This window comes from Chionomys nivalis, chromosome 7, assembly GCF_950005125.1.
Source record: "Chionomys nivalis chromosome 7, mChiNiv1.1, whole genome shotgun sequence".
NCBI classification, from domain to species: Eukaryota; Metazoa; Chordata; class Mammalia; order Rodentia; family Cricetidae; genus Chionomys; species Chionomys nivalis.
In genome coordinates, this window is record NC_080092.1 from 90524467 (window position 1) to 90537682 (window position 13216).

A 13216-nucleotide genomic window follows, 5' to 3' on the forward strand; every position below is an offset into this window, starting at 1 on the left:
GAAATAGATTCTTTGCTCATACAATACATCCTGATTACAGTTTCCCCTCCCTCTACTTCTCCCCGTTCCTCCTACCGCCCCTCCCCTCTAGATCCACTCCCTCTCTGTCTCTCCTTAGGAAAGAGCAGACTTATAAGAGATAACATCCAAGCATGGAAAAATAAAATATAATAAGATGAAGCAAAAACTATCATACTAAAGTTGAACAAGGCAAATTAACAGGGAGAAAGGAAGTCCAAGGACAGGCATATTCTTAACAAAAGGTGATTTTAACAACAATAGAATACGATCATAGTGTCATTTTCTGAGGCAAAAGAAATTCAACACAGCAAGGTTGGATAAGCCAACTATGACCCTTTTCCCAATCTAGATACTGTTAGAGGATATAAGTACTCACGGACAACATATTTTAAATAAGAAAATTAAATAATGTGGTATTTGATGTCACTGAGGAGCTACTTTGATGTATGATAAAGATATTATAGTTGTTCATAATTTTTTTTAAAAAAAATTAGTATGTGTGTGTGTGCGTGCGTGCATGCGCACGCAGGGAACAACTTTCAAGAATCATTTCTCTCCTTCTGCCATGTGGGTCCCAGGGGCTTGAACTCAGAACATCAGAACTCAGCAGCAAGCCATCTGATCAACCACATTCTTCCCTTTAACAGATATATACAATAAAATATTTATAGATAAAATGATTTTAAGTTTAATTCAAATACTGTTAAGGCTATGAATTTACAATAATGAAGTTGGCTTCTAAATGTGGGAGGTTATTAAATTCTTTATTAAAGTGTTTGAAATTTTATATAATACATAACCTCTAAAATAATCAAGAGCTATTCCCACGCTCCCACTTATAACCATCCTAATCTAGTCAAAAGTGAAAGTTCTATACTGAAAGCTTCTTTTAACGCATCTCTAATCAAAATAGTATTAACAGCAATAGTGATCATAACTGTAATTTATTGAGCAAATTACTGTCATATTCATGCCTCATTGCTGGTCCTTATACTACCTTGACCAAGTCAGCTAGTTGCACACTTACCTCAGCTACTTCAGTAGACACTTCATTGGTAACATTTTATCTGTACATTTTGATAATTAGTGTATTAAAGACTACAAAATCAATTGTTTTTTTTAAGAAAGATACATAGTCAAACATTGAAAACTTCTGCTATCAATTAAATCCCACTCTCAAGGGCTGCAGAGGGCTCCACTTCTTGCTGTCTCACTGCCCTGAAACCATACTTTCTGTACTGGTTCATAGTCACAGCTGAGTCATGCAGGAATATATGTTGTTATTGATGTATAAAATATAAGACCATTGGGTTCATAAAAATTGATACATTGTCACTTCTTGCATTACAAGGATTTTATTGAAAACATCCAAGGTCTTCATATACTTACTTCAACAAATGTACTTCTGTCCGTCTGGATGCGTTCTGAAGAATTAAAGATTCCAAGCAGCCCGTTGCTAATAACATCCATGAGGACTGGAAAGCAGTTTAGTCTTTTGGTATTACATGCTATTGAAAATCTGAGATCCTAAAATATAATGAATATTCCTTAATTCTCAGAAAGCAGCTGTAAAGCTTAATGACATACTATGTTAGAAAATCATTGATATCACTGATAATGTAGCAAGCCAAGGGCAGGAAAACAACATTCCCACTGCCTATACTATTAAGTTCCCAATATACTTAAGGGATTTATTACTTTGATATGGATTTCTACACCACTACCCCCTAACATCAACCATACAACTATTTGTGCCCAGAATCTCACAAAATTAAATAAAGTGATTTTTTTTTTTTTTTTTTTTTGGTTTTTCAAGACAGGGTTTCTCTGTGGCTTTGGAGCCTGTCCTGGAACTAGCTCTGTAGACCAGGCTGGTCTCGAACTCACAGAGATCCGCCTGCCTCTGCCTCCCGAGTGCTGGGATTAAAGGCGTGCGCCACCATCGCCCGGCTTAATAAAGTGATTTTTAATAGCAATAGTGGCATGAACGTTCCGGGACTGCCAAGCACTCTGGTTGGATTTAAGGTCCACTCCATGAGGTGGAGTGCTGACCTCGTACTGTTATCAGGAATAAGAACCTGTGGCTAGATAGGCAACAGGTCCTAGAAAGGAACCTACTATTATTATTCTGCCAAATCAGAGGTTCTCAACCTGTAGTACATGACCCCTTTGGATGTTGCATTACAGATATTCTGCATAGTAGATATTTACATAACAATTCATAACAGTAGCAAAATTACAGCTATGAAATGGCAACAAAATAATTTTGCAGTTGAGGGACACCACAGCATGAGATCCGCAGGGTTCAGAAGGTTGAGAACCACTGTGTTAAATGAACAAACGCAGTATTAAACAGACTCCTAATGACTTACTGCTATCCCCATAAATGAGTGCAGCTCCTACTCCCTCGTTGGGGATGCTGCTACCAGTAGGTGGAAATTAATGGAGACCCTCAAGTGGTCAGTGTGCAGAAAATAAAAGATTGAGGAGTTCTTGGCCCTAAATGAGACATGTTTATTAGATATGCTCCCCCAAAGGCTGAGGAATCTTCAAGGAAGAGGGAAAAGAAAGACTTTAAGAGCTGAGATGAAAGATTACTGGTGTGAGAGTTTCTTCTGTCTATGTGTCGCTTTTATTGGTTAATGAATAAAGAAACTGGCTTGGCCTATAGCATGGGAGGAGGAAGGTGGAGTCAGAAAGAAGCCATGGAGCCGCTGGAGACAGTCGCTGGGAATTTCACCCAGTAAACCACAGCCATGTGGCAATATACAGATTAATAGAAATGGGTTAAATTAATATAAGAGTTAGCCAATAAGAAGCTAGAACTAATAGGCCAGGTAGTGATTTTATTAATACAATTTCTGTTTGATTATTTCAGGTCAAAACTAGCTGGGAGGCTGGGAACCAACAAGTGGCCTCCCTCCAACAGATTACTATGAGGAAAGGGTGTTTTCTGAACGCAACAGGTTGATTACACACATGAGCTCACAGTTGTGACAGCATGCACAAGGTCTGTGAAAACTCAAGCCAGAAGGAATCCCAGCATGGTGGGGGAGAGGTAAGCACAAAGTTCCACTCCTAGTTGAAGAGCTATTGGCATTTGATAGCTTCCGGGACAGGAAAAATCAGTTTTCTTTAAGGATGTGTTGTCTAGTAAATAAATTACATTTTAAGGCAGGCCTATACCCAAGAGTAGCTGGGCAGTTCACATTGAACCTGATGGATGGTTGAAAGATGATAGATAGATAGATAGATAGATAGATAGATAGATAGATAGATAGATAGATAGATAGATGATGATAGATGGATGGATGGATGGATGGATGGACGGACGGACGGACGGACGGACGGGTGGGTGGGAGGGTGGGTGGGTGGATGGATGGATAGATAGATGGATGAAATTCTCAAAGAATTATTAAATTGTTTTAAAACCTCCTTCAAGATCTAGGCAAGTAATATAAATGAATGAGCAGTATGGAGATGCAGCAGACTGCAGATCCAAGGCTAAATCTAAACTGAGTGGTTGTTCTCAGCTCCATCAAGAATACAATTTAAAATACTTAATGAAGCAGAAATTAATCGATACAATTTTTAAATTATTGTTAAAGCCCTTCGTAGTTATATTGGAGATAGCAAGCAAATAAGTGTCGCTCAGCTTCTCCTATGAAAATCGGGAAACATTCTGTTTATATCAAGTCAGTTCATTTGAGCTGTTCAAATTGCACCTCACAGTCCACCTTTGGTGAGACACAGCCATCAGAGTCTAACATACCTTTTCGTCACCCGACACAGTGATAGCACCGTTGTATAGTACCTCTTCTGTGCCATTTCTGGTTCCCAGGGCATCTATGTCTACTGCTATGCTCTGCTGTCTAAGTGAATGGACAAAGTTGTCGATGTTGGAACCTACCAGGAAGGCAAAATCAAAGAAAGCAAAGAAAATCAAAGTCAGGAAGCAAAGAAAGCAACAAAAAATGAAACATGACTCAAAGCATGTCATTATTGCTTGTGTGTGTCCTTAGGAGGCCGAATTAGAGCTGAGTGCAAAAACCCACTATTTAAATCAGGTATATAATAAAGACCCTCTACACACGGCCTAAAATGAATTAATATTTCTAGTATTATGTAATGTCTATGAGTGTAATTCAGTAGTAGACCACTCCCTAGAATGAACGAGACTCTGGGTTCAATGCCCAGCACCACAAATTAGCAGTGAAAAACAGAACAATTAACCAACCAGTAGCGTGACCTTTGATGCTATGAGTTTTGATTTTCTTATGAATTTGGAGCATTTTGTTTTCAGCGCCCAGCAACATAGGGAATTATAAAATGATACAGGAAGATCTCAAAGACCAGTAAGTGATTTGGTTTCCTAAGGCCTCTTTGATTGCTTTGGCAAAACCTTTAGAAGTCAAGTAAACTTCAAAAAAAAAGTATTCTAAAACAAACTAAATTGTGGTTTTTATTTTCTAATTAATTTTCTGTTGGGTCTTATAAATGTTTTTAATACACAGAAATAATTCTTTTCCTTATGTTTTATGTTTTCTAGGCAATCTCCCACCAAACAAAAAACTGTGTTTGGACATTATGACTTACCTGTTTTATTGATGACCAGTAAGTGGGTCAGAGGATCCTGCGGGGGCTGTCCTGGGGCAAGGAAATACATACTTGGAGACAGGCCCCATGAGTAATTCTCATGCTGTAGCTCATAGATTAGGTATTCCAAAACTTGGGGAAGAAAGCTAATGCCAAAAAGCAGTAGCCTACGTGGAAGAAAGTAAATATTAAATAGCAAGAATTAATAATCTGTAGCAACTTTTAGGGAGCTCTAGGTTTTAGTAGACAATGGATAGGGATAAAACATGGGCATGGGGACATTCAAATCTTGCTGCTTCCTCCTCCTTCTTTCTAAAATGAAATGGCACAGCTTTGACCTTTCTCCGAGTACCTACTCCTGCTTTTGACATTTTCTTTGGGCCTTCCAACTCTGTTTGATTTGTTTTAGGCAGGTCCTGGCATAGTTCAGGAGGGCCTTGAATTTGCTATGTAACTGGGAATGTTCTAGAATTTCTGATCCTCCTACTTCCACTTCTTGAGTACTGGGAATACAGGCATACTAAAATCTCGTGTGAGACCTGATACTCTGAAATTATTGGAAGAAAAAAAGCAGTGGGGACATATGTCTGGCACTGCCAACTTGTCTAACCACTCAGGTCTGGGGAGATAGAAAGCCCACATGGAAAGCATATTCCTGGTGGTTAACTAAACTGGCATAGCAGGAAAAGCCATTTACACCTGGAGACAAAGGCAGCTCTCAGCCTAATCAGAGAAGACCCTTCTTATAATGAGCAATGGTGAAAGGAGAGACTCATGGCTGCCTAAGATACAGAAAATAAGCAGAGGATGGGAACGTAGCCCCAAACAAGTCACTGAGAGCACCCCCTCTAATACTCAGGAGGCATTGCAGAGGGAGTGGAAGTATGCAAGAGCCAGGAGATAGGGTGAACCTGTATGAAACTTGGGGTACTGGGGTATGACCTTAAATGGAACTGTGGAAATACAGGAGCACCCTGGCCTTGGATAGGAACCTACTTGGCTGGGAAGCACTACAGATTTCCTCTTTATAAGTTCCTCATCTTGGGCGTTCCATTACAGCAATAAAAAGATAATACAATGGCTATGTCTGATTTATTTTAATGTATATGCAAACATTAAACAACAGGACTACGTGGTAGGAGTGCTTGCAAATATTTGAGTACAGAAGGCTCCTGAGAGTAGAGGCAGGTTTATGCCAGGAGGCAGCACTTACCAATTAGGTGGAAGTTACAGGGGTTTGGCCTTTACAAGAAGAGGTACTAGATGACATTGAGAAGTTAAAAGAGAGGCACAGAGTCTCAGTGCCCAACCTGTTGGCAGGAACGCCAACAGTAATGGACTTTTCCGGCTGCTGATTTCTCCTACGAATTTCAGTTTCCAATCCACATAGTAGTGCAAGTAAATTCCTTAAAATCAACATCTATTTTTCTATCTATCTATCTATCTGTCTGTCTGTCTGTCTGTCTGTCTATCTATTGCAAGTAAATTATCTATTTATCTATCGCAAGTAAATTCCTTAAAATCAACCTCTGTCTGTCTGTCTATCTATCTATCTATCTATCTATCTATCTATCTATCTATCTATCTATCTATCTATCTATCTACCTATCTATCCATCTATTCATCTATCTAGTACAAGTAAATTCCTTAAAATCAACCTCTATCTATCTGTCTGTCTGTCTGTCTGTCTGTCTGTCTGTCTGTCTGTCTATCTAGTGCAAATAAATTCCTTAAAAACAACCTTTATCTATCTATCCATCTATCTAGTTCAAGTAAATTCCTTAAAATCAACCTCTATGTATGTATTTATGTACGTACGTACGTACGTACCTACCTACCTACCTACCTACCTACCTATCTGTACATTTATTCATCTGTATATCATCTCCCTCTCTCCCTCTGCATATCTCCCTACCTCATACTATGGAAAATGTTAAGAGATTTTGGTGTCTGGGGAAAGCAGAGAATGAGGTCTTTGGTAAGGACAGAATCAGTGTGCAAATACAATCACCCTAAACTTTACTTATTTTTATTACATATTCACAAGGGCAGGTTTTTGTGAAACATTTAGAAGACCATATGCAATTGCTGGAGTTTATTTTATCTACTTTTTGCACTGTGCTCTCAACCCATGGGAGACTCACACGGTCATCAGGCTTTTCCTTTCTTTCTTGAGCTTGAGGAAGCGAACCTTGGCAACAGCACAGAGCTGCTGCCTCCACAGCGCCATGCCACTCTTCCTGTCTCCCGATGAATCTAGGGAGGACACCATGTGCTCCAGCTCAGCAAGGCTTCCCATGGCTTCTGCCCCTTCACTTTCTAAGTGTCCACTGCTTCCAATATCTGAAAAGGAAGATCAAACATTTGGAAGATGCCAGTTTATTTATGCATTGCTTAGCCTTTCCCACAACCATTTGCCCACCAAGAAGTTTCAGCATTAATGTTGGGTGCAAATACGCAATTGAATTCATGACTATATTAAAGCAAATACTGAGCAAATGGGAGAATATCAAAACAATTTGAGGCAATAAAAAATTGCAATTTTTTAAAAAGGCACATGCAGCTTTCTAAAACATATTCTAGGAAATCTATGAAAATTAATCCATGCAAAAGTGTTCTTGTTACACCTTGTTGCACTCTTGTGTTACTTTGTTACACTCTGGTTACCACCTTTATATTTCTGGCTAAAATAACAAAGTTAATACATATAGAAGCCTCTCCTCCCTTCAAGAACACAAAGATGGTACACATGACAATTTTGATACAGCCACATTATAAAAACCTAGATAAAACTTTGCTTCTTTTTATTAGAAACCTGGAGAAAAAAATGAAATTTCTAGAAAATTATAAAACATGTACAAGTTAAGTACGGGTGAAAGACAGTAGAACATCTCTTGCCTATCATGATATTGAAAAATAAAAATGTATGGCTGAGTGTAGAAGTACTTGCTTTTCTCTCCAGCAGTTTGTAGGTAGAATCAAGTAGATCTTTGTGAGTTCAAAGCCAGCTTGATCTCCAAGCAGCCAAAAATGAATCTTACCTGATTCATCGGTCATTGACTTCCCTTCTAACTTCAGGAACACCTCATTCAGAGTTGTCATGGAAACACCATAATTCTCAATGCCTTGGTTAGAACACCTATCAAGATCCCTGTAAAGGTCTAAAAAGTAGGCACAAAGTAGATTACAGTATAAATTATAATGAAACAGTTAATAATACCCTTCAAAGCAAGAAAATGTTAATAATAATTTATGCAGACTTTTATCATAAACATATTAATGTTCACTTAAATTATAAAACATAACTATAGAATATATTAGTTTTCATGGTTCCTTCAGCATCAAAATATAACATAAACCTTTATGTTTCCATACTTAGAAAACTGCTCAGGTTTTCAAAAATTGTTGTATTTAAAACTTTTTCATTCCAGAGGCTGAAGAGATGATTCAGTGGCTAAGAGTACATGCTGCTCTTGCAGGGGTCCCAGATTCTGTTCCCAGCACCCACATGACAGCTCACAGACACCTGCAACCCCAGGTCTGGGGGATCTGATGCCCTCTTCTGACTTTCCAGGGACATCACGTGTGCACATGGTGCACAGGTGTACATGTAGGTAACTCACTCGTACACATAAAAATATTAAGTAGTTTAAATTTCAAAATTTTAGGTGTGTGTGTGTTACCATGAATTCTAGAGGAGGTCTCCTATAGCTGGAGTTATAGATAGTTGTGACCTGCTTGTAATAGGTGCTAGGAAGTGAACTTAGGGCCCCTGGAAGATAACAAGCACTCCTAACTACTAAGCCATCTCTCCAACCCCTTTCATCCTATTTTAAATTCTCTTATGGGAGTGGGAGGGGGGGTCTAAGCTATGATTAAAGATGAGTATCTGGGGGAACAAAACGTTTTTATTTTAGGTTAAGATTAATTAAAAACTATAATAACTTTCTCAGTTAGGGTTTCTATTCCTGTAAAGAGACACCAAGATCACAGCAACTCTTATGAAGGAAAAAAAAATTAATTAGGGTGGCTTACATTTTCAGTTGTCTAGTCCATTGTCTTTGTGGGGTGACATGGTGACACACAGGCAGGCATGGTGCTGAAGAAGTAGCTGAGAGTCTGTTGCAGGCAACAGAAAGTGGTCTCCAACACTGGGCATTGCCAGAGCATATATGAGGCCTCAAAGCCCGCCTCCACAGTGACACACTTCCTCCTACAAGGCCACACCCACTCCAACAAAGCCACACCTGCTAGCAGTGCCACTTCTGCTGGGGGCCATTTCCTTTCCAATGGCCACAGTAACAAATGCGGAAACACTGGTACTTACAGAGATAAGCAATTTCCATGGACTCCCGTGAAAAATTCAAATTAAAGACAGGACAAAGTAGACAGAGTACATGTCTGCCTTTGTGCTCTCCCTGGAAGACATTCTGCTCCTGTATTCTCTCTCTCTCTCTCTCTCTCTCTCTCTCTCTCTCTCTCACCCCCTCTTTATCTCTCTCCTCACTTCCTTCCTTCCTCCTTTCCCTTCTAAGCCTGCTATGAGAATTACTCAGAAATGCTGACAAAGGATAGATCCATGTGAGGGATTAGGAGGCCATTTTAAGAATTTGTAAATGACGTTGGAAATTGAAGCTATCTTAATTATATGCTAAAAATAGATAAGTGCTCCTTCTTTCTTAAGTCCACCATTCAAACATTTTCTAAATCAGTGGTTCTCAACCTGTGGGTCTCAACCCCCTGGGGATTGAATATCAGATATCCTGTATATTAGATATTTACATCACAGTTCACAACAGTAGCCAAATGACAGTTATGAAGTAGCAATGGAAATAATGTTATGGTTTGGGGTCACCACAACATGAGGAACTGTATTAAAAGGTCATAGCATTAGGAAGGTTGAGAACCGCTGGTCTAAATGATTCGGCACTCTGCAACGCATTTTAAAAGACAGTCGAGTAAGCCATTGTTGTTCAACCTTCTTAAAGATTTCTGTCTTCAGGAGGATATGATGTGGTATTCCCCTCTGTATGCTGCAAATATGTTTTATATTTCCATTGGTTAATAATGAATCTGCTTTGGTCTATGGCAGGTCAGATTAGAGAAAGGCAGGAAATACAAGCAGAGCTAAAGGAGGAAATAAGGTAGAATCAGAAGGATGCCATGTAGCTGTCCAGAAGCAAAATGTGAGGTAACAAACCACGAGTCTTGTGGTAAAATATAAAAGAATGGAAATGGGTTAGTTTAAGATGTAAGAGCTAGTCAATAAAAAGTCTGAGCTAATAGGCCAAAGAGTATGTTATTAATATTAAGCCTCAGAGGGTTTATTTTATAAGCAGCTGCGGGAACTAGTGAGTGGGGTCTGATGGGTGGAGAGAAACCTGTGCAGGGGGACCAGAGAGATGGATAATGCTTACAGTTACATCTGGAACCCAAATGTTTGGGACTATCCCATGTGGTTTGCCATCCACTTCAGGTCCAGGTGCTTGTACACCCTCTCGGGGTCAGGAGGAACATAGCTGAGCACACGCTCATGGCTCAGTTTGAGGTGGCTGGGATCAGGTCTGCTAGGTGTGCACAGGCAGGAGAACATGGCAGATTCCCACTGCCATACACACAGACATTTCCAGGCTGCATAACATGTTGATAGCAGATTTAGATTTTACTCAGACAAAAAAAGTTTTTTAAAGGTTTATGTGCTGCATGGGACTTCCCAGAGTTGAGTGTGAGCACAGCTCACACCCAGCAGTCCAAGAGCAGGTGGTAAATCTACCTCCACCATACTGAAATGCTGAGAGACCAGCCTGGTCTACAAGAGCTAGTTCCAGGACAGGCTCCAAAACCACAGAGAAACCCTGTCTCGAAAAACCAAAAAAAAAAAAAAAAAAAAAGAAAGAAAGAAAGAAACTGCTCTTGCCTGGACTTCTTGATGGTATGCTGTATAAACTGGACATGCAAGACCCACAGAAAAATGACTATAGAACTTGCCTAAAGAAGGTGAGACAATCCTTCAGGGTTCCTGCCTCATGAAAGAGTCTGCCAGACATTCTGCAGGACACAGAAAAAATTGACTGACAAACTGCCAATATAGGTGGAACTGCCTTTGAACTTTCTTGCTTCATGGAAAAGTCTGCTGGATACTATGGGCCTGTAGGCTGAATATGGATGCCCCAACATTACAGAACTTTGGGTGACTGTCTAGGCAGCGAGATGTTGTTAGAGGAGGCCACTAGTTAGTTCCTGGCTACTTAGCCCCAAAATAATGACAAAAAATTTATTATTTAAATCACTGCTTGGCCCATTAGCTCTAGCTTCTTATTGGCTAACTCTTACATTATTAATTTAACCCATTTCTATTCATCTGTATATTGCCATGTGACTATGGCTTATCGGCTAGAGTTCTGGCTGGCTCTGGTGGGGCTACATGTCTTCTCCCTGACTCTGCCTCCTTTCTCCCAGCATTCTGTTTAGTTTTCCCCACCTAGCTCTGTTCCCCTGTAGCTCTGCTATAGGCCCAAAGCAGTTCCTTTAGAGCATATAGAGGGGAATCCCATATCAAGATGCCTCTGTCAATTCTAGAGTTTTGGAAGTTGCTTACAATGCACTTCCTGTTAACTTAGGTAATAATATATCCTTCTAGGATCTTTGATGAAGTTGAAGATTAGATATTTATAACTTTCCTTAGATATGATAAAAGATAAATTATATATGAAACTTTAGACTCACAAAAAATATTGTAACTGTCATTCTTACTTGATACATGTTATGTGTAATTTTACTATGTTAAAGTTAAAAGTTCCCTTTTTATTTAGACAGAAAATGGCAGATGATGTAGGATTCCCTCTGTATGCTATGAATATGTTTTATTATCATTGGTTAATAAAAAAGATATTTTGGCCTATGGCAGAGCAGAATATAGTAAAGTTGAAATCTAAGCAGAGATAGAGGAAAAAGAAGGCAGAGTCAGAGGAATGCCGTGTAGTCATCCAAGAAGCAAGATGTGAGGTAACAAACCACAGGCCTTGTGGTAAAATATAAAATCATAGAAATTGGTTCATTTAAGATGTAAGAGTTAGTCAAGAAAAAGCCTGAGCTAATAGGCCAAGTAGTATGTAATTAATATTAAGCCCCAGAGTGGTTCTTTTATAAGCAGCTGCGGGAACTAGCTATAGGACCTGATAGGTGGAGAGAAACCTGTGCAGGGGGAACCAGGGAGATGGAGAATATTCGTAGCTACAATGATATGTATCTCATGCACATTGTATGTGCATCTAATACTAAATTAGATGTCCCTGTCCCTGCTTCCAAGATAAGTTCGTTTCTTCCCTTTTTAGTATACAAAATTTCATTTATTCTTGAAGAATTTCATATGTGAACACAGCATATTTTGATCATATCTTCTCCTTAGCTTCCCCCTTTATCCCTTCCTAACTACATGTGGTACTCTTATTGTGTTTGTTGTTATGACTAAATGATACTTAAAAGAAATGATTCTTAAAATGAAGAGTGCTGCCATTTCTGATCTTCTGATGTGAGGATGGGTCATGATTTAAAATGGCAGCATTCACTCTTTTTCATTGATGGTCACAAGTCCTGTTAACTCAGAGCTAAGGAAACACCACAGTCACCATAACTTTGTTTTGACATAGTCCCTTTATGTGTTATAGATATTTAACAACAAATTTAAAAACATTTAATCATCAGAACAGACCCATAAAGGTATGGCTGCCATTTTCTTTATGCAAGTGAGAAATCTGAAGGGCAGAGAGTGATGTAGCTTGTTCAGGATTACCTGGAAATTTGTTTGTCCTTTCCAGGGGCAAGATAAAGACGAGCCTTTCTTCACTTTGTGTGGTCACTCTGGCGTCAGGGATGTGCTTTTTTACCAGTGACGTTACACTCTCTGGATCACATATTTCATTCAGATGCAAACTAATATTCAAAAAAAGTAAGACAAAGTCATTTTATCTAACACTGCCTCTAAAATCAAGTTCTTATGTTGCATGTTTGTCTTATGAATATTCATAAGACAAAATTGTGTAATTTACAGAGAGGAACTAGATGCAATGATACTAATATAATCCAAACTTAGTCTGTACAACATAGGAGAGGAACTAGTAAAAGGGAAGGTGAGATTCATTTAAGGGCTTTCATTTGAAGGAAAGAAATAGTGAAATCCTGAGAGGGGCAAAGTAACAGGTCTCCAACTACTAAGAAACCCAGTTATGAATTCTTCTTTTTCAGCTATTCATGAGCTCTGCAAACACTTAAAGCCAGTAAAAGAAAGATGGAGATAATCTGTAGTCATTAAGAATATGGTATTGACATTATATTATGCAGATCCCAGAGGCCAGGTGAGCTGGCCACCATCTCTGAATATGAGAATTCTTATCTATGAGATAAAATAATACCCAGCTCTTAAATCAACCTTAAGAGGAAGAATGAAACAGTATTTATGAGACAGTGCTGGGTCTTTCATGAAGTGAACTCTTTTTTTTTTTTTTTAAGATTTATTTAGTTATTATGTGTACAGCATTCCTCCCATGTGTGCCGCCATGCCAGAAGGGGGCGCCAGGTCTCATTACAGATGGCTGTGAGT

The 13216-nt window shown here is 39.0% G+C and overlaps 1 protein-coding gene across 1 annotated transcript in view; it reads right to left on the reverse strand.

Annotated features, from left to right (window-relative positions):
• The window catches only part of Abca9 (ATP binding cassette subfamily A member 9), a 70137-nt gene that overhangs the window by 33016 nt on the left and 23905 nt on the right, over nt 1-13216 (reverse strand). Inside the window, exons 17-22 of the mRNA XM_057775063.1 lie at nt 12410-12549; nt 7659-7778; nt 6762-6960; nt 4618-4784; nt 3794-3927; nt 1411-1548 (exon numbers count right to left, since the gene is read on the reverse strand). Of these exons, the coding sequence (XP_057631046.1) occupies nt 1411-1548; nt 3794-3927; nt 4618-4784; nt 6762-6960; nt 7659-7778; nt 12410-12549 (898 nt within the window). The remainder of the gene's footprint in view (nt 1-1410; nt 1549-3793; nt 3928-4617; nt 4785-6761; nt 6961-7658; nt 7779-12409; nt 12550-13216) is intronic.